The 27,283-nt window shown below is 44.8% G+C and overlaps 1 protein-coding gene and 1 non-coding gene across 3 annotated transcripts; both read right to left on the bottom strand.

The window, feature by feature from the left end:
• Nucleotides 1-27,247, bottom strand: ZDHHC7 (zinc finger DHHC-type palmitoyltransferase 7). Of its 2 annotated transcripts, XM_016165942.2 has the most exons (9): nucleotides 27,012-27,247; nucleotides 21,785-21,919; nucleotides 13,770-13,855; nucleotides 10,423-10,754; nucleotides 4,660-4,784; nucleotides 4,328-4,424; nucleotides 3,668-3,749; nucleotides 2,754-2,884; nucleotides 1-2,134 (listed from the first exon to the last, which is right to left on the bottom strand). In XM_016165942.2, the coding sequence occupies exons 4-9, from the start codon at nucleotides 10,735-10,737 to the stop codon at nucleotides 1,958-1,960; spliced, it is 927 nt and encodes a 308-aa protein (XP_016021428.1). In that variant the 5' UTR covers nucleotides 10,738-10,754; nucleotides 13,770-13,855; nucleotides 21,785-21,919; nucleotides 27,012-27,247; the 3' UTR covers nucleotides 1-1,957. The 2 variants fall into 2 exon arrangements, with proteins under 2 accessions (XP_016021428.1, XP_016021430.1); XM_016165944.2 differs by lacking the exon at nucleotides 21,785-21,919.
• Nucleotides 3,938-4,056, bottom strand: LOC118611617. The gene has a single exon (XR_004954531.1). It is a non-coding gene; the product is annotated as a 5S ribosomal RNA (ribosomal RNA).
• Nucleotides 27,248-27,283: the final 36 nt, after the last annotated feature.

Genomic DNA, 27,283 nt, shown 5'->3' on the forward strand with positions numbered 1-27,283 from the left:
TAAATTGAGAACTGTCAATTGATGACTTTATTTCATATAAAAGTTACAATGAAAGAAGAGGTTGAAAAGTCAAGTATACTTGATTTGTACATACTTGCCAAGTCTCACAGGATTCAACCACTTCGATAATTTTTTTAAATTGATAAACAGGATATACATATTAAAAGCCTCACATCGAAGCCCAGTATACATGTCCAACCCAGACAACAAATGTGCAAATGAATATGCAAGACAATCTCTGGAAACTCAGTCTCCTGGATCACCCACTACACGTGTTTTGTCCCTCTGGCTGTGACACAGTCCATCCCCTAATAGCTCACACATTTCTGCAGTGACTTAGTCCATTTCAAGAACATCCTATAGCTTTGTTCACTTGGCTATGATTGTGTCTCAAGTAGGTCCCTTTGTGGTTTTGCATCAGCAGTGGTAGAAGCCCTGATTAGGATAGGGTACACATTAATTAAAAACAAAAACAAAACGGTTCACAGATGAACAGAAAGGAGTGAAGACCAGGAGGGAAACTCCAGCAGTTCTCGGCGTGGGAGGCAGGCTCAGAAGGGACCCTCGGACTGTCACAGATGGCTTCCTTGTGAGTCCCGCACGACATGGACAGACCAGGCAGGTTTAAGGCGAGTCCCCAAGGAGGGGAGCTATTTGCTTTCTGACATAATTTGAAGCTCTGCACCAATGGTCTTATTTTATCACTTGTGACATGGTTAGAGAAACATAAATGACACCCCCACCCCACCCCACCCCCAAAAAATCAAACAAGCTGTTGCCATCCTGAATATTCTCTGGACACAGAATCCAGGGCTCGTTGCCTTGCAGTCCCCTCACCTTCTCAGTGACGCCCAAAGGCCAACGCCCGTCTCTCTGTTTCGTTGCTGCCACGTCTGCCCCTCCTTCTTCACACCCACCAAGCCGCACGAGTGACAAGGCGCACAAGGTGAAGGCCGCCGCAAGACGCTGCTCTTCTCTCACTGAGGTGCCGTTCGCACACTGCCACTTTGGCTGGAACAAAAAAAGTCGGTTCCAAGGCCCCCACGCACTGAAGATTTTGAAGATAAAATGAAAACAGGAGGGCAACAGAGGACCGCACAGGAATGACTGTTCTTTGGATCAAGATATTCTCCAGGTTGCAATACATTCATAGTGAGGCCACGGGAGGAGGATCCCGGGCCACTCTCCCCGCTTCCCTGAAACGTCGGTTTCTAAAAAATAGCTTGTTTGCTGCACACAACCGTTAAACGATACATCGCCTACACAACACTGTCAATTTTAAAACACGCATGCACGCGCACACACACACACGCACACGTACACACAGACGCAGACGCACACGCGCAGACTTGCTGCAGGGTCAGAGAATGCCTCTTCTGGGCGGTGGAAGTGTACCTGAAGCCGCCTTCGCCTTTCAGTGCACAGATCCTTCGCAAATTCAGTGCAAAGTGTCAGAGCTAATGGAGACCAACATTGACTTCTGTGTAAACGCCCCTGCCCATCGAGGGAGAGCTCTGCTGCTCGGGGCCGGCAGGAACTCCCGAAAGCGCTTGTCGGAGAATTCTTGTTCACTGGATTGACTGTTTTTCTTCATGATTGAAAAAAGCAGCTCAGTACACAGGATTTTCATAACCTATGTAACAACCCACACAGCTTCTTAGAAAATGAAAGTACTCTTAACGAAAATCCTAACTGCGCAGGAGGAGAATGGCATTTGGCTTCTTCGTGCGGCCACATCCCTCGCATTAGTCGTACAGGTGAGAACTGATGAGAGCAGCATCCAGGTACTCGTTTGGAGAATCTGCAGTCGGTGACTAAATCTATAAAACCCTGCTTGCTGCAAGCAACTGGTTTGGGTCGGTTCCATTTGCCCTTGGTCACAGATGAGCTGTCGATACCCTTTCAGACCCCAGGTAAATAAAGTTGGTTCACCAGTTCTGGTGTGATGAGAGGGGCCTCAAACTGAGAACTCTGGGCTTCCTTTTCTAGGTCTCAGTTGTAGTCGCCTAAATCGGAAGCCGACGAAGGGATTCATCCAGAGGAGTGAGGGAGGCCCCCCAAAGACAGACTTCATCCCTTCCCATCGTAGCCTCCGCTCCCAGGTGGGCTTCTCACTTTTCAGTCTCTCGATCTCCTGGAAGCAGACAGATAAGCAAGTGGGTGGCAGTGCCAGGAAAACCCCCCAACACATCCAGTGGTTACGTCAGCGGAAAATAACAGCAAACTTTACGATTCCCCTGCACTTGAGGATGAGGCAGTCAGGTGAAGCGTGGGCTTTCCTTCCTGGCGCCGGCCCCCACGGCCTCCCTCAGCATAGCCAGGCTGGCCAGACCAACATCAGACAGCGGCCACCAGTTAAGTGGACAGCCCCGGCAGCCACAGTGGTGCAGGAGAGAGCTGGTCCTCAGGGCCAGGGGACAGCCCTTCATTCATTCATTACAAATATTTATCAAGTGCCTGCTCTAGAGCTACAATCAATTCCTTGCAACTCGCCCAGCTATTCCAGGGGGCTGAGTCTCCTAGAAAATGGGAATCTGCCCGGCTCTGTTGACTCTCAAATCACACTGATCCCTGAAATATGCACTGCGCATGATGACAGGATGAACAAACACAGCGAACCTGTCGGAGCTTATGAAGGCTGCCCAATTAATCTCCTGCGTTAATATACGTGCACCTGCTGTTGACATTACGATTTCCCATTTACTCAAGCTTTCACCAAATATTAAGCAAATACAGCCAAGAACAAAGCATACCGTTTCATCATTGCATATTGAGTGGATCTGGGTGCCAAACATAACTGCAGTGAAAGTGAAAAACAGGAGACCCTCAAGGCACAGGAAGATCAACAGGATGACAGTGATTGGAGGTGAAAAATCACTGCATTCTGTGAACAAGAGAAAGTGGGTTGACACTGGACATCAGAGCACAACGAATTCCTCAAACAGCAGGATATCAGCATGTTTCGCTCACAAAAGGATCCTCACAGTGCCAGCCCCTGGCCGACTTCCAGGAGGAAGTGCTCCTTTTGTAACAGGCACGTTCACTGTTCACCAAGGGGAAGAGGAGGTCAGCCCTTTCAAGCAAAAATTCACACCGCCATTTCCTGGTCACCAGTTTCTAAAGAGTCCATATTACCCGAAGTTTCCATTAAGACTATATTTGTGTATTAACGTGCTTATTAAAATGCAACTAAAGCCGGAGAAGAAGAGAGGCATGTGCACCTACACACGGGAAGTACACGCGGGCTGTTCTCGCCCACCCTGGGGAGGGGCGTCTGTCTGAGCCGCCTGCATGTCCAGAGCTGGGCACGTTAGGCCCGTCTGTACTGCACTCACATTCAGTCATGCAAGGCCACATGAGGCCTTGCTAGCTCATCAGAAAACACACGCCAGCTTTGGTGGAAATACTACTAACTTCCATAAAATCTCAATGTCTACACGATGTAAATGAAACTATTTAGCAGAAATTATTGACTACGGAAGAAAAGTTATATTTATGGCTTCATCGTACTAGCAGAAAGGCAATGTGAAAACTTATCATAAAAAAATCTCCTAAAATAATCGTGAGGATTTCTTTCAAAACTGGAAAATCAGTTCTTCCTTTAAAGTTTTCCCCTCTTCACCCAACAGCATGACTTCCAAGAAAGACACACACAGTGTGAGCTTACCAGTCCACTGCCCTCGGACGCAGGAAATGAACTGAAGTCCACAGAGAATCAGAGCGTGGACTGAAGACAGAGCTATGTACATCTGGAACGAGGGAGAAACTGGTTACGACTGGTGAACAATGACGTATTTCTAGAACCGAAGACCGCTTAATCTTGTGCTGACTCCTCCATTTCATTTGTCAGTAAAAATTAACAAGGGAAGGAATTGATTGCAGTAGATGACATCTGCAGTAAGGATGTTTTTTTTTGTTTTTTTGTTTTTTTTTTTAACACCTACAGCGCCTGGTCTTCCTAGGTGGTCTCCCATCCAAGTACTAACCAGGCCCGACCCTGCTTAGCTTCCGAAATCAGATGGGATCGGGCGTGCTCAGGGTGGCATGGCTGTAGACAAGAAGTAAGTTCTAATCCACTTCAGCAAGATGCTATTAAGAAATGACTCAGGGTATCAGAGAGAGAATTAAATGACAGTAAAACACCTAAATAATACCAGCAACATGTATTTATCTGATGGACTACCAATCTCAGCACAGTATTATAATTTGAATCTTGGAGAAAAGGTTGGAGAAACCGGTCTGATAGAATAAATTTACCTGCTCCAGGCAAGATTCTAGTTAAAGAATTTAAAACTTAATATGTCACTACATAAATATTTCTACTCACAGTGAAGAGCACAAAAAATCTCTGATTCTTTTCTCCTACACAATTGTTCACCCACGGGCAGTGATGATCCATTTTCCGAATACATCTTTTGCAAATACTGAAAGAGACAGGTTTGATTTTCAGTATTCCCTGCTCCGAGGGGACACAACCCCAGGACATGTGTCCAATACACGGAACTGTAATGCTGGTCAGAGGCTGCCGAGGGGTCCTCCTGCTCTAGGAAAGGGGGCCGTGGTACCTGTGATGGTGGGTGCTCGGTCCGGCCTCAGGGAGGGGCCATGGTACCTGCGGTGGTGGGCACTAGGGCCGGCCTCAGGGAGGGGCCGTGGTACCTGCAGTGGTGGGCACGCTCGGGCTTGATACAGCAGCACTTTGGGCACTTGTAGATCACTTCTCCCGGCTTCAGCTGCAAACTCTCCATGTATTCCTTAGTAGCATTTCCTTTGGGTACTGCCCCCTACAGTTTAATAAGAATGTGTTTTAGTTGGAGAGAAAGGAAGGTTAAAAATAGACGATATATAAATGTAGGAATTAGTGTTAGATTTTATGTATCATAAAATACTAATATTGCTGTAGATGCCACTTAAAGCATATTAATATGAAAAATGTCCATTAGGCAGGACCAGAAGTTTTTTTTCCATAAAAAATAACATGCATTAAAATGAACTAAAATCCTTATTATCCCTTCATAAACTTGTAAGTCACTTGTATTTTTTTCTAGCTAATGCAAGATACACCAGAGGCAAGGTTTGTTTATTAAGCAAAGGGCAGCTTAAGGACAGCTGATTGTCCCCAAGGGTGCCAGTCAGTTCGGTCACACTTTTCCTTATCACCCCATTCTCATGGGCTTGGCCTGATAACGCTGCCCACAGTTTCCTATCAGCTGCAGGAGGGGAACATTGAACAAAACAATCTCACGCAGGACTTTATCTCGTGTTTTTATATGTAATGCATCTGTATCTGTCAACCTAATCAAGAGCACTCACACTCAAACCTGGAAAGTGTGGCCTGAGTACCTGACCCAACTCCGAGCCTGGCCATGGGGTCAGGGGCTGTTAACAGCGCACTGCCCATGCCCCACGTGCTAGCGGAGCTGGAGAAAGATAAGCAATAGGGAAGCGACAGGAAGACGAGTTAGGGAAATGTGAACTGATGGCAAGAGGCCAAAAGCTGACGGCCAGGAGCCGTCCCCACAGAACCATGCAGGCTGGAGGCCAGACGCGTGGAAGCGAGGCCCGCGCAGTGGGCAGCGAGGGCCTGATCTTCGGGTAGTGGTGAGACGTAAGGAAAAACGTGTCTGGAACATGAGTCTGGGTGTGGTGGCAGGGTGGACTAAGACAAGCATTCTGACCAGAGTGGGTGGGGGTGTTTGAAATATCTAAATGCAGGAACTACGGTCTGAATCCCATTTCTTACCCCTCGGAGCCTGTACTTCATGCAGAAATGCACAATTCTAGAGAATAAGCCCCACTGAGCCACTGGGTCCAGCAGGCCAGGGGTGTGGTACTAAAGGGGCACGAGGAAAAGCAGCACAAGAAGATGGAAGGTTGGGCGCGAATGGCCCTGGGAAGCCTGAGGTGGAAGAGGGGAAGGGGACGGTTAGGGACTCCAGTGGAGTCCTACTGGTCAGCACCAGCAGGAGCGGCGCTGGCACTATTTAAAGCCTAGATGTGCGGGCTGGACAGATCCCAACCTCTGTGGGGGAGGGGCTGACACCCAAGTGAAAAAGCTCAGCAGGCTAGTGTGTCATCATCTGGAGACTGATGACCACCGGCTTCACGGCCCCTGGTGAGCCAGGCAGAGGGCCCCGCGCCCTGTCACCAGGAGGAAGTAAGGCCTCCAGGAGGTGCCCCGGGGACTTCGGGCACAATACGAGTGTTTCTTGCCAAACCCTTTACCATAGTTGACTTCCCTCCAAACAAGCATCAGTCAGTTTCATCATCCTAATGTGGGGAAGCTGTTTTGGTCAAATTCCTAGCATTTCTTAAAGGTAAGGGTTTAAACTCTTATTTTGAAATTTTGAAATTTTGAAATCAGAATGTTGGGCACAACATTTTACTTAATTTATAAACCACAATTTGGAGTCTTTCAAATTTCCTCCACCAATCCAGCCTTAACACTGTTACGATTTTATAAATATATACCACAACGTTGTAATCATGTTCCTGGTGACAGCGTCACACATTTGCTAACAAGAGAAAATGAATGAGCTTTAAAACACCACACACCTTAATTTTTATGAGACACGTGCGTAATTTTCCATAGTAAAAAACAAATGTGACCGAACACCCTCTGGTAGCAGAGCACTCCAACACTACCCATTTTTTTTTTTTTTTAGAAAACAGCTTATGCTGTACCCACAAAGGGGTAGCCAGATAATCGTTAGGTGATACTTAGCAACTAGAGACTGGAGTCTAAGGCATTTCCTGGTTCCAGGCGTTCATTTTTGCTGCTCGGGACCCTGGTCAGGCAATGAAGCTCCTCAAGGAATTCAAGATGATTCTCCCATAGCCCCATGACCTACGCCGTGATTCTGAGTCTTCTGAGGCGTGCTTTCGCAGGCCGGACACGCAGCAGGAGAGCCGGCCCCTGCGCTCGGCTCACACCAGCTGCCGGCTCCATCCACGGTCCACCTCCAGCACAGCGCCTGTTTCCTCCGCACCAGTGGGGACCACTCTTCATTCCATCAAAAGAACCTTCCAAACAGCTGAGGCACATTCCTCAAGCTCACATTTCTATTTTAACCACTTTCAGAGGATGTTTTCCTTGAAAATGCATTTTGCATGTTTCATACCCATCTCCCCAGGGCTGTGATCCCGGGACCAGGCCACAGCCATGTCTCTGGGCTGCTTCCTACCCTAAATGGTCCTACTGCTCCCCTTCTGCACAAAGCTCTCCGAACGGCTTTTTGATTTACTGCTGTCTCTTCTGGCACCTGACCTCACACCCTGCCCTCATCCACCTCTAACCCACCACACAGAAGGACAGCAGACACCCACACTTAGGAAAAGTCAAATGTCCAGGGAAGTTAGGCTTTGAAGAGCATACTTTTTTTTCCATATAGTTCCTTCTTGACCCCCAACTCCCTGTCATGCGTTCTGGATCCCTGGGACCTAACCAAAGGGGAGGTAAGCACGGGCTTTCCCCTGGATCTCCCTACTAATTTATGAGGAACACAGGATGAGGAACATGTTAAAATATGCTGAAAATTCCAGAGAAGGAGGAAAGCTAAGAGATAAAGACTATTTTTCAATTTAAAAATCTCAAGAAAAAAAAAGAGAAAAGGGACTACACGGATTAAAAGAGACACATTTGATGTGTCAACTCCAAGGTATAGACCTGATTTGGAGCCTTATTCAAACAACAGTGTAAAAGAACTGACAAACTCTGAACTCTAACTGCACAGTTGGTTAAGGAATTATTCGGTTGCTCCACATGAGCTACTGACATTGCAGCTAGGCTTTAATGAAGAAGAGCCCTTATTTTTTCAAGCTACACCCAAATATTTACAAATAAAATTTTATAGTGTCTGAGATTTACTTCCAGATATTCTAGGGCGGGGAAGAGAGGGAGTTAGGTAAGGGTATCGCTGACACCAGGCTGACCATGAAGTGCTAACTGGGGTTCACGACACTGTTTTCTCTCTACTTCCACGTATGTTTGAAATGTCTGTAAGAATTTAATAAAAAGCGGGGGCTTTGGAGACAGACAAATCTTTTTCGAATGCCGGCTTCATCTCTTACTAGCTGTGGGGTCTCGTTTTCAGCTGTGGATTTACCACCCAGCTCTTCCAGGTGCCGGCGGATTAATGACAGAATGCCTTTGGCAGGGCGCCTGGAACAGGACCTATGGCTCCCTCAAAGGAGCCCTTCGTCGGGCACTCGGCAAATGCCCACTGAGAAGGCTGATGCTCGTTAAAAAAAGGCTGGGGATTTAGGACGGCAGGCTCTGGGGGAGGGTCCGTGGGCTCTGGGGTAGGGAACGGCCCTTTTTTAATCATTCAATGTCCTCTCACAATTTTAAGTTCTCAGTGTGTTTCTGAATGTTAAGGCTGGTGAAAGTCTCATCTTCCAACAGCGGGGCTTTTTGCTCAATGACCAAACTCAATGACTTTTCTCAAATAACAAACAAAAGCCAATGCTAGCAAAGACTGACTTGTAGTTTAGTAAAATGACATGAAGTCCCAGTGGGGTATCTGCTCCACCCCAGGCTGGTGTGATGGTTCTAGCTGAGCCCACACTGGACCCGGGGATGGTAAAGCAAACTCCCCGATGAGAGGACAAAGAGTGAATACACCTGACCCCGCTGGGCCACGCAGTCTCTCCTTCAGGAATGCGGATTTGGAACTTAACAATTCTAACCCCGTCTGGTCCAGTCAGTGGGGCTGCGCTTCTTCACTAGGCAGCAGGCAGAGCCAGGATGCTGAGCAAGACAGGACGCCCAAGGAACAGAGAAAGCCTGAGGGGCCTGTCCAGCTCTCCCCTCGGTCTACCTCTCTAACAGCGTCCACATCCCAGTTCTGCAGCCTGCGGGGTTCTTGGCAGGATTCTTGCCTTGGGTTCCTCAGTTTTATTTATACTGACTCCCAGAAGTAACTTGCCATCATTGTCTTAATATGTAGCATGGCTGAAACAGTGACATCTAAATGGACAAAGGACTTGAATGGATGGCTGTCCAGAGACATCAGAATGGCCAAGCAGCACGAGAAAAGATGCTCGGCACCATTAGTCATTAGGGAAATGCAAATCAAAACCACAGTGAGATCCTGCTTCACACCCATTAGGATGGCTATGGTAAAAAAAAAAAAAGATGAACTATAACATGAGGAGATGGAGAAACTGGACCCTCGTGCTCTGCTCATGGGAACATAAACTGGTGCAGCCGCTGTGGAAAACAGTCCGGCAGTCCCTCGAAAAGTTCAATTCAGAGTTACATATAACCCAGCAATTCTACTCCTAGGTATCTACCTAAGAGAAATGAAACAGGTCCACACAAAAAACCTGCACACAAATGTTCATGGCAGCAATATCCTTAATAGCCTAAAGTGGAAACAACAAAAATGTCTATCAACTAATAATGTTTATAAAGAAAATGGGGTCTAGCCATGCAATGGAACATGATTCAGCCATAAAAAGGAATGAAGTACTGACACATGCTATCCATGGATGCACCCTGAAAGCCCTGTGCTGGGTAAAGGAGGCCAGACATAAAAGGCCACATATTACATGGTTCAGTTTCTGCGAACATTCTAAACAGGCAAATCCACAGATATAGAGAGATTAGTGGTTGCCTAGGACTAGGGGATTTGGGGTCTGGGTAGTGATGACTAAAGGGTACAGAGAAACAGCCTCACATCCAGTGTGGAGGCTCTGAATCGAGAGGCATTCAAGACATCAGGAAGTAAAGGCAGTTCGCTGTGCGGGACATGGCCCATCTTTATATTCATGGCCACTGCTCCGGAGATAAGCCCATTACTCCGCCCTTGTTTTCATATATCTCACTGTGCACTGGACCTGACCTCTACTTAGCAATTACTTCACCCAAAGTCACAACCCACACTTGACGGAACCAGTAATTGGTGAGCCCTTCCTCTGCTTTCCAGACAGGCTGAACTTTGACCTTTCACCGGCTAGAATGAGACAACTGCTTCAGATTTTAGCTGAGACTTAAAAATAAGAGAATTATAAAGTTAGAACTTAGATATAATAACTAACCTTTAGCTCAAAGAAGTTAAATTAGTTGCTTACAAAAGGCAATTAAAAGATTAGTACAGTGGTGAAATCTAGATCCCAGATCTCTCAGTTTTCACTTCATTTTTTAGAGTACAAAATATTTCAACTAAGATTTTAGAAGTTACTGAGTACAATCACTTCATTTGAATAAACAGCGCAATGGGAATATATCTCATAAACATACCATGATATCGCTTCTATGTGATGCTTATTCTCCAATTAAGACATAAAAAATGCTACAAGCTGATATCGAGGAATTAATAAAAACAGGTTACAGGAGCAAGAGGCCCTTCGCCACATGGTCTATGGTGTCACACTAGACCAGACGCAAGAGAAAAATCCAGTAAGACAGCGAGCACTTACGGGGTCGGTGAGCATGGTTCTCAGGTGAGAAGACAGGGCGAGCACCGCTAAGCAGTTAAAAATGACTCCGTTGACCACGGAGTACCAGAAGTCTTTGGAAGGCAGCAGCATGACAAACGTCACCACAAAGTCTGCATAGACAACCAGAAGCCACGTCATGACAGCACAGATCATGCCACAGCTGTCACGGATGAACCAGACTCTGTCTGCCACATCGGCCTCGGAAGAAGAGGAGGACGAAGAGTCATAATTGTCATTATCAGTCAGGAGGGGATGGTGTTCGACATCGCGGAGCCGGTGTCCTGATGACGGCATGATTTCCCCGACGCACCCTAGAAGGAGAATGGACACAGCTGATGAGGCTCACAGGGTACACTACATGCTGTCACCTAGCCAGCTACAGCCTGGACAGACAAAGGTAATGGGAAAAATAGAAAAAAAAGCCAGATGCAGAATCGCAGCACTCAAATTCCCAAGCCACAGTGGACAGAAAGCTTCACCACTGCTGCCGGCCCCCGCCTACGCCATCGAGCCCCGTGCGGCCTGCTCTGCCTGGGTGCGCGGTTCACCTTATAGCTCTTGCACAGACAGGCCTGCCAGCATGATGGACTGGTGACAAATGACTACATCTCTACTCATTTTCATGCTGGCCCACTACACATCGAGCTTATAGTTCTAACTTGGGTTTTCTCAATTTGATTTTCAGTTTACTTTCACTTCTCCATTTTAACTCGGATAACATGTGATCATGTTTTTGACGCAGGCTCCCATTTTTATCTCTATCTTCTTGAACTCTATACAGTTTCTAGAATGCCCTTCCTCTCTATTTTAATCTTTTAAAGTTTAGTTCATTTATCAGTCCATTCTTTTGACATCTTTCCTATATTTTCTAAAGTCCCAATACCTCAGAATACAATGGGATCCAATGAAACGAACAAACAACCTTGCACTTGTCCTAGTAACTTGTTTGGCTGCTTCTCTTATCAGTATTTGAAATGAGCAGTAATACTTATGATAAAGACGAGGGAAATAAAGTCAGAGTTCATCTGACGTTAGTGTTCAAGGGATAGAAAACCACCGATGGTTTTATCAAACGATCCAAGCGCTTTCTCAGTGCAGGCGTGCTGCTCATTTTGCAAACACACACAGGGCCGGAGACCCTCCCGAGGTGCGGGGGTGGGAGTGGTGAGCATGAATGCCGGAACCAGGTCTGCTGCAAGTGGTTACCAGTACCGTGTTTCGAATCTGCGTTCTTTTTTTCCTAAATGCAACTGAAACATCGTGATTACAAAAACATTTAGTGAATCGATGAATCTGACTCGAGTTCATATTTTGCAGAATTCCCTGTTGATATAAAAATACTGACTGATACAAGAGAGAACTGAAATTGTTCCTTATGGCCAGTAAAATAATTTTGCCCTTAGATCAGACAAAACAGCTTAAAAATTTTTTAAGTGAAATAGAAGAAACTTAAAGAATTTGGGCAGACCTTAGCCAGCCATGCTTTCAGCTAGCATTTACTGAATGCTACATCATCCAGATCCGTCTGCCCAACTCCCCTGCAAACACCTCTGCTGAGTCCATTCTCACCATACAACCCCACTCACCCTGTAGGGCCTAACTCTCTCTTCCAAGCAAGTCATCCCAGGAAGATAGTTCTCCTTCCTCTGAGGTGTGCTCTGAAAAGGGTCTCTGCACATCAGACATGACTACCTGGAGAGGATGGCGCAAACTGGTTCTGGCCACACACACTGCTGTAAAACCTGATTCCGTCAGGGGGCTGAGACGTATCTGGAAGCTTCTCTACTTCTGAACAGTCGGGGCACACTGATAAGTTCTACTTGCAGTGTACTTACCACCTCCTACCATGAGCGAGCTTCTGTCTTCCCTCCCTGACTGCCAGCCCCCCATATAGAGGGTCCAGGTCACTTCTCCCTGTGTTCCCTTTGGTGCCCGCATGCCATTGGTAAGTGCACGTTTGTTTACAGGCAAATGCAACAAAGAGAAACTGGTACCTCTCTCAGATTCAAACAGTTTCCTAGTGATTTCCTTAAGCATTTTAAGTGAACCATAACTGTACGTCAAAACTTTAAACTGAACATTTCCTCCAACCAGAATCCCTTTGCTTTATGGTAATTCCTCAGTAGGATACTTTCTACGAGAAATGGGTACTTGCTTCCTGGGAAGATAACCAGCGGCATAGCCACATGTCCATAGACAGACTAGCCTTTTGTCAGAGCACAACGCTTGTGTAGTCTGAGTTCTATCCTGAACATTTTCTAAAGGACCCTGAACATCTTCTAAAGGCACACGTGACCTTCCGGTCATGGTACTGGCGAGAACTGCCAGAGCGTGGCCCTGTGGTGGTACGCCTCTGCTGCGGCTACAGGCGGCAGGTCTGTTTGTGCAGGAAGAGCACCTAACACTGGCATGGCAGGATGCTCCTAGAAGTGCATATTAGGATGCAGGTGCATAATGCTCACGGGCTTTTGAGCCAAATTCGTAAAATCCACTAGAAGACAAAGGGAAACCATCTGATACCCAGAAGTCACTTTATTTTCAAGAAAGCCATCAATGGACACAGCAAGGTTAGGCTGGATGCATTCGGTTATCTGTCATAAAATGCACAAGCATTTCTCTGAGTCACTGTATTTACACTTCATTAATGCAACAGGAAGGGAGGGGAGGAAATGAAGAAACAATTCCTTTACATTGTGCTGATCTAAAAATACTAGAAACATGAGAGCAATGGCAAGGCGATTCGTGATGCAGTACTAAACTGAACACACTTGTTAGGGTGAGGCTGCAATCTTACGCTACACTAACACCAAAATTGCTATTGATTTAATACTCCTGAAGATCATTTCTGGGAGAAACCTGAAAGCACCACACATTGACTGATGGCCAAGCAGATGTCGCATCATCATTTTCCTACTTTAATGGTTGATTTAATGGGATTTTTGTCTACGCTCCTGAACCTAAGCTGTTTGTCCTTATGTTAAATAAAGCCCCGTTTCCCAGAATACTAAAAGCTACACTGCAGATCTCATTAAAAGGGACAACCACACAAGCAAAAACTTTCCATTTCCATTACACTTACACTTGAGCATTCACCTTATCTTGTAATACTTGCTAATGGCTTACCAGTCCACTTCCTGGCCTCCCCCTCCCGAGGTCCACTCCCCTTATTGGAGGGGTGGGTAAGTAAACCAGCGACAACAAGAGGGATGATTTCCATGTCACTGTCAACCGTTCATACTGCCTGTAGTGCCTTTTCAAGAGTATACCACTGGTGCCAGCTGTCAGAAAAAAACAGTGATTATACACCCAAAGAACCACACTCTTACCTCACAAATTATTTTGAAACATTACTTGAACATTTTGCGCCTTTTCCTCAGGATCTTAAGATGCATACTGTCCTATGTGATAGGATCTGAAAGCCAATAAAAGTCGATTAGACAAGTTACTTATTTTATGATACAAAAGCATGTAATTTCTTAGAGTATGATTAATTTTTGGAGCATATAAAGCCAAAATAACATTTTACACATAAAGTTGTTATTGAGAACTATCCTTAACTATGAATCATTACTCCTCTAAGTTTTCATTACTAGTAAACTGACTGACAGTCCTGAAATTTAAGGAATTTAAGTCTGTCCATTTTATCCTTCTGCTATTTTAGCCACAGTGTTAAATACAAATCTTTAAACCAAAATCCCTGGAGAAAGATCCCTGGGGGATAATCCAGACCAAATCCGACCAGCCTGCATTTCAACAGTCAACAACCATTTTACTAGCCACAGGAAAGGAATAACAGAGAAGAGGGAGAAGGGGAGGAGGAGGGGTGAGAGGTGCTAGACCGAGGGAGCAAGTTCCCTGCGGGAACGTGGTGGGAGGGAGGGCCACCCGCTGAACGAAGAAAGTCCCAGTCCGCATCTCCTACCTGGCTCGCTGGCAGGTGGGTGAAGAGACAGCCTCTCTAGAAGCGCTCATCTGGCCCGAGAGAAAAGATACCAAGATGTAGGGAAACCCCAACAAAGAGGTCAGATACACTGCGACATTTTCCTAAGACGAGGGCCACCAGAGGACACCCTACCATGGACACAGAGGCTCTGAGTGCTTGGCACATCTCATTCTTAAATATGAAAGAACAGCCAATACTCAGGTGTTCTGAAGAAAGCCCAAAACAGGTCCTATGAAGGACAAAGCCTCAAAAAGAAGTGGGGGGAGGGGGAAGAAATTCAGAGGAAGCACGATACACAGAGAACTTAAAAAGAAGTAAGAAATTGGGTCTGTGAAACAAAAAGAGGAACATTATGAAGACTTCCTAGTTACTGAAAAATAAAAATATGACAGTAGAATGTTGAAATCTTAAAAATAGGAATGGATGAGAGAGTGGGGAAATCTCCCAGAAAGGAGAACTGAAGGGCAGAAGAGAAAATAAAGCAAGATTAGAGGACCAGTCCGGGAGGTCCATCCTCCAAACAGGGAGGTCCATCCCCCAAACAAAAGGAGGTCTGGCGGAGGCAGCCTCTGAACAAACATACTTCCTGCTGAGCTTGGCTTCCATTCTGCTGCCTGGTGCCTGTCCATCCTGTTGTTATCCTATCTTTCCAATATAGATTATCTTTCTGCTTAAGCAAATTCTCAGTTGGTGTCTGTGTTTTCCTTTTTTTTTTCTTTTTTTAAAATTTATTGGGGTGACATTGCTTAATAACATAAGTTCAGGTGTACAATTCTATAACATATTATCTATATATTGCATTATGTACTCACCACCCAAAGTCTAGTCTCCTTCCATCACCATATATTCGACTCCTTTACCCTCTTCATTTTCCCCCAACTCTCTTCCCCTCTGATAACCAAACTATGAGTTTGTTTTATTTTTATTTTATTTTATATCTCACATATGAGTGAAATCATATGGTTTTTGTCCTTTTCTGACATTGCACCTTAGCATGATATTCTCAAGACCCATCATGTTGTTACAAATAGTCAATATTTCATCTTTTTATGGCTCAGTGATATTACATTGTGATATGTACTACATCTTTATCCAATTACCTGTCCAAGGACACTTAGGTGTGGCTATTATGATTAATGCTAGCTACAATGAACATACGGGTACATAGATCTTTACAAAAAAGTATTTTCAAAATTTTCAGGTGGATACCCAGGAGAGGGATTGCCAGGTCATATGATAGCTCTATTCTTAACTTTTTGAGAAACCTCCATACTGTTTTGCACAGTGGCCGCATGGCCACCAGCAGTGTATGAGGATTCCCCTTTCTTCACAACCTAACACCTGTTATTTCTTATCTTATTGAAACAGCCATTCTAATAGGTATGAAGTGGTATCTCCTTGTGGTTTTGATATGCATTTCCCTTACAGCTAGTGAAGCTGATCATCTTTTCATGTATCTGTTGGCCAGCTATATGTCTTCTTAGGAAAATATCTGTTCAGGTCCTCTGCCCATTCTTTCATTGGAAACAAACATCTGGTATCTGTTTTCTGAAACCAAGACCCTTGACTCAGACACCAGGAGGCCGGCGTGGAAGAGGGTGAAGGGATAGGGGGCAGGGGGACCAAGAGGCATGGAGGGTACATTTCCCTGGTCTCTGCCACCCAACAGATTCTGGTGTTCCTCTCGGTAACCCAGAGGTGCTCAGTGTTTCCTGTCTCAGGCTCGCTGCACCTCCGCCTAAGCCAGGCTCTGCTGTCGGCGTCTCCTGCCCACCCCACCACTGCAGGTCTCCTCGGGACTCGGCTCTCCCTCTGCACTTACCCGGACAGCCTCCCGCTCCATCCTCAGTACCACCCTAACATATTTCCAGCTCTGAGTCCCTTAATAACAAACGTGACCTTGAATGTCAAGCTGCTTAAACTAATAGTGGTGACTTTTTACATATGGTATTTATATATAGTAACTTTATTCAGATATCTATGCAATAGCCAACCACTTTAAATGCCATATGAGATTCTGAACTAATATTTAATTATGGCTTAATATCTTCAACATTTTATTCACATTCATTTTGAATATTTTGACTATTTTCAAATGAGGTTACGTTAGCAATATTTTAAAATAAAACTGGCCTTGCAAAGTACAGGACTGCCAGTTGCAGGTACTAGCTCTGCAGTGGAATCTCTATAATGCGACTAAATCCCAAATATGTTTATAAATTTTAAAAAGTACTCAACACAACAACCAGTTCAGAAGGCAGTCTGGTGCCTTCTCTCCAAGTTAAACAAACACCTATCCTATGACTCAGCAATTCTACTTCTAGGTATTTACACAAGAAAAATGAATATGAACACAACACAAGTATAAAACTGATCACGGAAGCTCTATTCATAATAGTCCCCAAACCAGAAACCCAAATATCCATCACCAGGAGATGAATAAACAAACTATGGTATATTCATACAATGGCACACTTCTCAGCAAAAAAATGGCAAAAAAAAAAAAAATTACCAATACATGCAATAACATAGATAAATCACAAAGATATGCTAAGCAACAGAAACCAGATGCAGAAGATGTGCAGTATGAATGCACGTATGTGGCACCCTAAACCAGGCAAAACTGTTTTCAAAGAAACAGAACAGGATTTTGAACACAAGGAGGAATAAGTGACAAGAGCCCAAGGTACTTTCTGAATTGATGGAAATGCCCTATATCCAGATGGGAAAGTGGGCTATACAGGCATATGTGCGTTTGTCAAAGCAAAGTTCAATGTGCTGTTTTTTTAAAAAAAAAAAAACAAAGCAATGAACTACACACTTAAAATTGTGCGCTTCATTGTATAATGAAGCCTCAACAACAACAACAAAATGAATCAGAGAAAAAATAACCAGCACAAGTCCGTGTGGCAGGTGTGAAAGCCTAAGCTGCTCAAACGGCTTCTTTCCTAGAGGAACTGCATTCAGGAGTCAAGGCCCTGCCTTCAATTTACTTTTAACTGTATCTTCGGTTAAGTGTCTTAATCTCTTCCCTTTACCTTTTCCTTGGCTATAAACAGAAAATGTATTTCTCACAAACTGAAAACAAGTAAGTAAACAAAAAGACGTCTGTATTCTCTCTTTGGTGAACAGTTACTACAAAAAAGAATCAAGATACAATTATTTCACTATGACAATGAAAAGAGAGTCTACCCTAGAGTCTGGTATTCGTGTTTATATTGAAGTACTGGTTAAACTCATCGTTGTTTTACTATTCACACACCCAGTGATGGCCTATAAAACACAGAAATCAGCAAATCTCTGCTTCAGGCACAGAGGCAGCATATGAAGCAAACACTAGCTGTGTGAGATCCATTTAATTCAAACATGGGGGCAAGGGCACTCCAAGCACCATACTCTGCAAGGCCCGAGGATGTGCGACCACAGACATGACCTTCTTCTCACAGGAGCTCACAAACAGGCAGAGTTGGGAATCAGCCTTGTAAATAATGTGCTAAGTGTCATCCCCAAATTAGGAGCAAAGTGTGATGACAGCGAGAGATGACAACAGCTAATTCTGTCTGGAGAGACCGGAAAGTGTCAGTAAAGAAGACAGCATGGTGGGCCCTGATGGACAAGCAAGATAAGGACAGGAGGAAACAGTGTGAGAAGGCACAGAGAAAGGAAAGGGAGTACAGTGTGCCCAAGGGCCTCACGCTCAGGGCAAAGGAGGGAAGGGAAATGTGTCCAAGGACAGACTGGAGTCCAAAGCAGAGCACTCTAAATGCCACGCTGAGGAGTCTGGAGTCTGCACGTCCACTCTGGTGGAATGGGGAGCATCAGAATTTAGGTAAACAGATGTTTTAAAAAGACGCAACAAAGTGAGAAGATGGAAGAAGGAAGACAGGCAACCAGCAGGCTGCTGCTGTGCCCCGGAGCAGGAATGATGGAGGCCAAGAGGGGAGCAGGGGCCTGAAGGCGGCTGTCTGAGAGACAGTCACAACAAGAAAAAGCATAGCAGGGACCAACAGGACGGAATGGACAGGGCACAGTACTGGAAAATAAAAGGGACTCGGAGGCATGACTGCCATGGCTGACCCGCCCTTGGAACAGGGAAGCGGCAGACTCGGGGAGAGAGCGCTGAGATTTGGGCTCAATGAATCTGAGGTGCCTGAAGGATGAGCCGGCAGAGCTGATCAGCAGACAATTAGTATCTGACCTCCAGCCCTCAACCTAGAGATACAGAATGAGACTCCAGCAGAGAAGAAACCAGTGAAGTGGGAATGGATGTGATCAGCCAAAAGGCCACAAAAGTATGAGGCTAAACCACGGGAACACGGGCATGAAAGGAGAGAAAGAGGTGAAAAGAGCCAGGAACGGAAGCCAGGAAGGAAGGCGGGAACGGTGAACACACCGGACGGGGTGCCAGGAGAGGCCAAGCAGATTCGGTTTCAGTGCAGAGCCAAGAGTTCAGAGAGAGGGTGGTGAGAAAATTAAAGAAGCAAAATTTTTTTAAAATGCAGTTAAGTGAAGGACATATGTAGCTAGAAGTAAAAGTGGAAGAATTTTTTTTTTTTAATTTCTCCTCTTACATATTATCTCACTTGAAGCTATGGTGATTTTAAAGAAGTACTTGGTTTCCCCATTTTACCTTGGACCCACAGGGTTTAAGTATCCACCCAAAGTCATAGTCCCTGGGACTCCGTGCTGCGTCTTGATCTGACCATGCTACACTTTAAAAAAGCCTAGAATAGCCCCCAAAACAACAGAATGTAAAGAGAATGAGGAATATATGCCTAGGAAAGCTGATTAGGCTATCTGACTAAGAAGAGAAAATAAGCTGAGAGGTCCTGCCATGTTTATTCTCATTTCTTTTTTATTTTTCATGTTGTACTATTTAAACTTTTCTTGCAACTATAAAAGCAATATAGGCCCCCCCTTTTTTTAAAGAATGGGGGTCCAAATTTGCAAACTCAAGGAGATGACAGCTGACAAAGCAGAATGACCCTTCTTCCCTAGAGGATGAGGGTAGGCTACAGAGAAAACGGACCGAAGCTAAAGAGGTTCACATTCCATAACGCTGTTTTCTGAACAAATAGGAAGGAGGTAGGCTTTGGGTATTAAAAACGAAAGGAAAAGAAAAAGGAAAAAAAAAGAAATGGTGAAAACTTAAGCATAGCTATTGAAACTGGAAAAAAGAAGCTGGGGACAAAAAAGGACTGAAACGCGACACTGTGAGTGCAGACAGTGCTGGAAACTTCCAGTTTCTGATCAAGTGATGGGAACGACGAACCCTTTTCTCAAAAGTCTGGCCCAGCACTACAAAGGCTTCTGTGGGGTCGGAGATTAGCAAAGAGGACGATAGAAAACCAGGGTATCAAAGGCAAGACTTGGGCTTAAATGATTAACCACGGAATGTAGGGTGAAGGCCTAATAAGCCAGGTAACAGAAAACATCAAGGAACTGGAGGTCCTGGCGATGCTGAGAATTAGGTTTGGAGGAAGTGACAAGGTAACCAGGGTGGGATGAGGCTGGGTCGGCAGAGTGAATTTTAAGAATTCAGAGGATCCCTTCTCCGCAGAAATACACACCTTCCACTCTCCTCTGCTATATGGGGAAAGGTGGTGTAGCCAGACTGGAGAGCAGATGGGCAATATTTATCAGATCGGATCAGCGCATATCCTGTGACGCAGCAACCTATAATGAATTCTCACAGAGGCCCATGATGGCCTTGCACCTCAGAGTGTGGTCCCAGGACCAGCGGTATAGGCTTCACTTGAGAGCTGCTTAGAAATGTAGAGTCTCAGGCCCTACTTCAGGCCTGCGGAACCAAAGCCTGTATTTTAACAAGCTCTTAGGTGATTAAAAAAATAAAGAATTCAGAGGTGGCACCATTCAGGATAAGGATAAGATCTCATATGCAGCCATGCAAACAGGTTACTACACAGAAGGGGATTGAAGGCAGAATTTCAAGCACTTATGCTCCAGGTATGCTGACAACTTGAATGATAAGTGAACCAGGATGGGGCCTGAGTTAGGGGAGGTTACACTACCAAGCAAGTCAGAATCCTCACTGAACCTGGTAAAAGAATGGAGCATTCAGGTAATCTACTACAATGTATTTACTGCAATCATGTTCTAAATGTTCTTTCCATCAGTTTACAACCATGAAATATGTAGTTTGTGCTTTCGAACCCTACTGAAACTTTTTTTCCTCAAATTACTGACTCTAAAGAACAGAACAAAAACAGAATATTAAGCTAACTAAAGACAGGTTTCAAAAATATGCTGGCACATTAACCTTACTGTGAACAGAAAAGTTCCTTAATCTTTCTAGAAAGATCTTTTATACCAAAATACTTAATCGCTCCAAAACAGCACTCAGACACTGCAGATCAAAAAGATGGCAAACTGGGAAACACACCAAGAAGCCACGGGCCTAGGAGACGAAAGTTGGGGGCGGGGTAGAGACAACACTGAGTTTTTCTCTTTTCTCATCAGCCACACTTTGGTCTCTTACTAGGTCCCTCCCCTCCGTAGACACTTAAATATTGAGAGTGCCCTGGCTCAGTCCTGGGTGTTCCCCTTTATCTATATCAGGGGCCCCCAACCCCTGGGCGGTGAACTGGTACCGGTCCACGGCCTGTCAGGAACCGGGTCATATAGGAGGTAAGCAGTAGGCAAGCAAAGCTTCATCTGTTTGCAGCTGCTCCCCAGCGCCAGCATCACCACCTCAGCTGCACCTCAGATCAGCTAGCCTTAGATTCTCATAGGAGCACCCATCCCTGGTGCCAAAGAGGCTGGGGACTGCTGCTCTAAATTGTCTCAGGATCTCAGTCCAATGTAGTTAAAAATGTTTATCTGGGAAAGTCTCAAACTAACAATGCATCACTGAATATATCCAACTGAATCCTCGACAACTCCACAGAAACATCCCCCCCAATACACACACACACACACACACACACACACACACACGCACCCCAAACTGTTATGACCCCATTTTTCCCATCTCAATAAATGGCACCATCATCTAGCTACCAAGGTTAAAACACAAGACTCATCCTTCATTTGACTCTTTCCGCCACCTCCACATCTAACCATCATCGAGTCTTGTAGGCTCTACCTCCAAAGCGACCCAAATCTGACCCTCTCTTCTACCTTCCCACTCAGCCAGATAAAGGCACACGAGCCCTCACCTGGGCAGACTCGGATCGCCTCCTAATCAATGCTGTTTCTACACTCATTGCCTCTACCATCCATCACCATTCAGCACCCAAAGTAAGTTTTTACAGATGGAAATCAGATGGAGTCAGTCCCTCACTTAAAACCATCCCATGGCTGCCTCTGCAAACCAGAGACCTCCCTGTGGCTTATAAAATCCTACCCATCCTGGAGCCTGGTGACCTCACCTCTTACCTTATTCCCCCTTGCTGGATGTCTTCTTCCTTTGTCACCACGTCAACGGAATGTTCCTCGTAATAGCCCCAGCACGCCCATGGCACACTCCACAGATATTTGTTCAGTGAATGAATGAGACAATCATGGAGCATGCTTGAGGAAGACAAGAAAAAGTAGAAATGAAGCTCATGGGAATATGAAAGGAATATGAAAAAGGATCCAAGTGGCAGATCTGGCATGGGGAGGAAGCTCACAAGGTGGGGGGCCTTGGAGACAAGGAGAAGGAGAGAAATGTGCAAAGGTTAAGGGGAGAGAGGGAGAAGGGAAGGAAGAGAAAAACCCATACTAGCAGGGGTTTTCCTGGGGCACGAAGGCTGGATGAGGCAGTCTCAAAGGCATGCTCACACACATACTGAAGGTTTCACCTTTATCACAAAACCAGAGCCACAGCCTGACTCTGAATGTCAAATGAAGCAGTGATTTTTAAAAATCCCAACATGGCAAGTAAACCCTCAAGAATTCTAAATCCAGAAATAAATAGCCCCAGAGTTCTAAACCTCTTTACACCTTCTATCCCAGGGAATAGCTGAACCTGAATAAGGTCGATGAATCCCAACCTCTTTCTGTGTTTTCCTAAACAGAGCTTCCTTGTTTAATATTAAGTGAATTTTTATAACATCAGACTCACCCAAATCCAAAATACCATGAACATTTGACATGCTAACAGTAGGTTTAACTCTCCGTTGCAAGTTAATGACAACGTAAGAAATTAGGCTAAAGGGACTGCCAGTACATTACTACTGAACATCTGCTGTGTGTCAGAAGCTTTATTATGTACCTTACCACATGTACCCCTGCCACCAGCCTAAAAGCTAGGTGCTATTATTAGCTCATTTTAGGGAAGAGGACATTAAGCCTTAGAACTGAAGTAACTTGCTCAAGTTCACAGCCAGTAAAGGGTGGAGGACCGTTCTGACTCCAAAGCCTATGTTCTTCCATTAAAATATACTGCCTCCTAGAGTACTTGGTTTTAGAAAATGCATTTCTGTAATGAAAAAATTAAATTTTGGAAACATGAAACTCTAAGAATTCAAAACATTTTACAGAAATGATACTGTAACAGCCTGTCTCAAGAGAAACTGGAAGCTTCTCTTCTAACTGCCCCTGCTTAGTGGGTGCAGCAAATAAATGATACCATTTCCCAGAATGAACCAAACCACCAACTTAACAGAGCTGGCCTCTCCTTCCTTTTACTGACAACACTCCTCACACAACCAGTGTTTATTAGACACCTTTTAATCTCTAGGCACACAACTCCTCCTCCTCCTTCATTCCTCCATGCTGATGACACTTTTCCCCGCCAACTGGTCCTTTCCTTCTCACCTTTCCCACAACCCAAGTTCAGGCACCCTCACTTCTGGTCTGAACCTCTAAAGTATCCTAACCTCAAAGGGTTGCCAGGTTCCGACCACCCTCTATGTGGCTGCAGGAATTACCATCAAAATCACAGCATAAGCCAGTCCAAAACCTCGGGGCCATGGCGTTCAATGCTCCCCTGACTCTGCTCTCCCTACCTTTCTGGGCTCAGTGCTCCTTCTGGCTCCCCTTGCCATGCCCTTTCGCACCCTGGTGCTTTTACTCCTGCTGTTCCCTCCAATTAGAAGACTCTCATTCTCTGCCTAGCCAATTATTCATTAATCTAACATTTACCGAGCACCCACCACATACCAGGCACTATAAGATAACATAAGTGTTTTCAAAACTATACTGTGCTGTACCAATATAAGGCAATATCTTGGCTCCATAAGGAGTCTGGGTTTTATAAGACAAGAGGATTCTACTGAAGGTTTTTCAAGAATGTAATGAAGTATAAGCAAAGCTAAGATTAGCCAGACAAGAACATGTTTGTAGAAAGAGGCAAAGAAGTCAGAGAAAAAGACAATCAAAGGGGCAAGTGAGAGTAAACGACGAAATGTCTGTCCATAACAGGTGCACTAAAGGACAGATAGGAGTTAACATTGGGAAAGAGGGATTCTCTCTTCCTCAGAGGCAAGTGAAAGAAAAAGACTAATAGATATTCAGAGATATTTTACCTAAGAAGGAATCACCTTTGAAAGAACTTTCTCGGTGGCCTTTGTCTCTTCCATGATCCAGAATGGAGTTATTTGTCAATGGTAAAGCAAAAGAAAAGTATATTTTGAAAGAAGAAACCATGAGAAAAGGAAGAATGCTATGTAGTAAAGAATTTAACTTTACACAGAAGGTCTGGCCTTTGTCCACAGGTGATAATGGCTTAGGGTAGGGGCTGGTCATACCAGAAAGACTGACAATACGATTCAGGGTGGATCTTTGGGTCATACCATATGAGCTGACCTGGAAACTGAGATCAATCACATGATCAATCAATCAATCAAGCCTATGTAATGAAACTCCAATAAAGACTCTGAACTCCAAGGTTCAGGTGAGCTAACCTGGTTGGCAATACCCCGTGCATACTGTTTCGATCAATGCTGGGAAAGTAACATGTTCCGACTCCATGGAAAGAGGACAATGGAAGACCCGCCTCTGATACTTCCCTGGACTCTGTCCTAAGAGCATCTTCCCTTCCCTGTAATAAACCATAACTGTGAGTATAATAGCTTTCAGTGAGAGCTATGAGTCCTTCTAGCTACTATCTGAACATTAGGTGGTTTGGGGAAACCCAAACATTGCAGCTGGATTCAGAAGTGAAGGTGGTCTTGTGTGGACCGTTCCCTCTAAACTTTGCAGTTGACTATCACAGTTGGCCTAAACTCTTCTGAGGCACTACAGCTAAAGGGTCACACAGTAAGTTAACACTGACCCTGGACACTGGCTTTGGGACAAGAAGGAGTAAGAATGACTGTTTTAGACTTTATGCTGTGCTCCAGTGTTCGAATTTTTTATAAAGCAAGCATGTACTATGTTTATCTGCAAAAAGCTGCTTCAAAAAAAAATCATAGAGCTGTTCAGCATGAACTGGAACAGGGAAGTTATAGAATCGTCAGGAAAAGTATTTCTTAATTTGTCCCAAATGTTAACTTCATATGTGAACTTATTTCTAGTCCCATTTCCTCAAATTGAAAAAGATTATATTACTTATATCACCAGAGTCCAAGACTACAGTAAGTTTTAGAAAGAATGTAAAAGTATGTCCACACTTTTTACTGAATCAAGCCTGTTCTTATATTAAGTTCCTTTGAGGACTCTCACTGAGAGGGCCATTCTATACATGCCAATATAGTCACATGCTACATAACGACATTTCAGTCAAAAATGGACCGCATATATAGATGGTCCTATAACATTAAAACGGAGCTGAAGAAGTCCTATTGCCTATGATGTCTTAGTGCAACTTAGCTTCTGGTGATGACGGTGTAAACAATCCTGCTGCACTGTCAGGCATGTAAATTATAACACATTTGATACTTGATAATGATAAACAACTGCTTTATGTATTTACTATAATTCTTGTCATTAGAGTGCATTCTTTCTACTTATAAAAAAAGTTTGCTTTAAAACAGTAAGCTGTGTTACATTGGCAGCAGCCTCATATAATCTCGTTTACCGTGTCTCTTGATTGCATTACTTTCTCTTGTGCTTTTAATCTTGTGTTGTTTTGTACAATAAACGTGGTCTACCGGCTTGTAGTCTAGAAGCAATAGCTATACCACATAGCCTAGGTGTGGAGTAGGTTGTACTATCTAGGTGTGCATAAGCACACTATATGATGTTCACACAATCGAATCGTCTAACAACACATTTTCAGAACATATCCCCACTGTTAAGCGGCTCATGACTACTTGTCCTCTAGAAGAGGATTTCTGCTTTCATAGTGCATTGATTAGGTTGGCTATAAAGTTCCAGTTCACTCATTGCAACCTGAGGCAGGCTCTGAGTCATTGGTAATAGAACACTTCTGTACACATTTATCCACTTTGCCTTGATATGAGACATTTGCACAAAGAGTTCCAATTATTGTATTATGAATTCCTTAGGAAATTACCTTTCGGATGGTCTTGTTCTCCATCTCTCAACTGAAGTCAATGTGAACCTACTAGTCTGACTCCAAAAAGTACATTATCCAAATAACTTCAAATCTAACCCTTCTATTTTCCAGTGTTCAAGAAATGAAGTTTATCACTTGTGTTTAAAATAACCCATTCACTTTAACCAAGCTGTAACTTCTTGACAAGCAAATTTAACAAGGTGACTTTGTAAAAGGTGACTTTAGATAAGTAAACGTTTTAAGACAATATCAAAAAAATTTAAATTCATCATCTGTGAGGTGAAGAATTTAAGAAGAAAAATATACTGAGCTAAATTTCTGAGACAGTAAGAGTAAAATAGATAAATATATGTGCATTAAGTACATACACTAAGCACATTGCAAATGTAACACTGTAGCATCACCTTGGAGAGCACCGTATACAATCTGGACAGCAAAAGAAGTTACAAGGCAGCTGCATCAACAGTTCTTAACACTCTAGTTTAACTAGCATAATAAACTGGTTGCCCTTAAGTGAAAGGCGTCCATCAATCAATCAAGCCTATGTAATGAAACTCCAATAAAGACTCTGAACTCCAAGGCTCAGGTGAGCTAAAAGAGACTCAGCAAAAAGAGACTCAGTTCCAGCAGCAATGACTCCTCAAGAGAGATGAGCCTTGGCTGCACTAAGAAAAGATACTGGCATTGACTGCCCTGAAGGCTGACCTGATTGTACCAAATGACTGTCAGGAAATCCCCCAAAGATCATTAACAGGGTTATGGGTCGATAATGAATGAGAAAGATGTGCAAAGAATAAAAGAGAAAAGTAAAAGACTTATAAGGGACGAACGAGAGCATTCAAGAAGCCAAGAACAATGTGGGAGAAAGCCTATTGTAATATATGCCTATAAACAACTTTACAGAAGGGTTTACAGCCACCCTCTCTTCTAGCCCTAACAACCACCCTGTTATTAGAGAAGAAAACAGTGGCTAGGAGAGCTGTCACGCCCAAGGTCAGGAAAAAAGCTAGGGCTACTATTCGGGCCCTATCCCTAAAGATCAACTAAGGAGTGACAAGAAGACACCTGGGAAAGTCAGGTGCAGGCACAGAAGTGCCCCCCAAGAAATTCGGGAAGGTCGCAGATACGCGGCAGTGTAGAGGAGAGAGAGCAGGGGGCAGGGAGTGGCCGGGAAACCTGGGAGTGAGAAGCCAGCCCGGCCCAACCAGCCCCACTCACCCGAGGCCCGGGCGGGGTCGCCCGGCGCTGCGGCTCCTCCTGACCGGCGGCGGCGGCGGCGGCGACTGCAGCGGCCGAGGCAGGAACGCATCATGCGGCTGCGCTCATGGCCGGGCCGGAGCGGGCCCCGTGGCTCGGCTCGGTCCCGCCGGGCCGATCGGAGGGAGGTGGATGCCGCGCACACACGGGAGCCCAGAGCCCTGCGTGGGGAACGGAGCGGTGCGACCCCCGGAAGTGAACCCCACAAGGTCAGCAGCGCTGCGCTTGCGCAG

The sequence above is a fragment of the Rousettus aegyptiacus genome, unplaced genomic scaffold (assembly GCF_014176215.1).
Source record: "Rousettus aegyptiacus isolate mRouAeg1 unplaced genomic scaffold, mRouAeg1.p scaffold_m13_p_14, whole genome shotgun sequence".
NCBI lineage: Eukaryota > Metazoa > Chordata > Mammalia > Chiroptera > Pteropodidae > Rousettus > Rousettus aegyptiacus.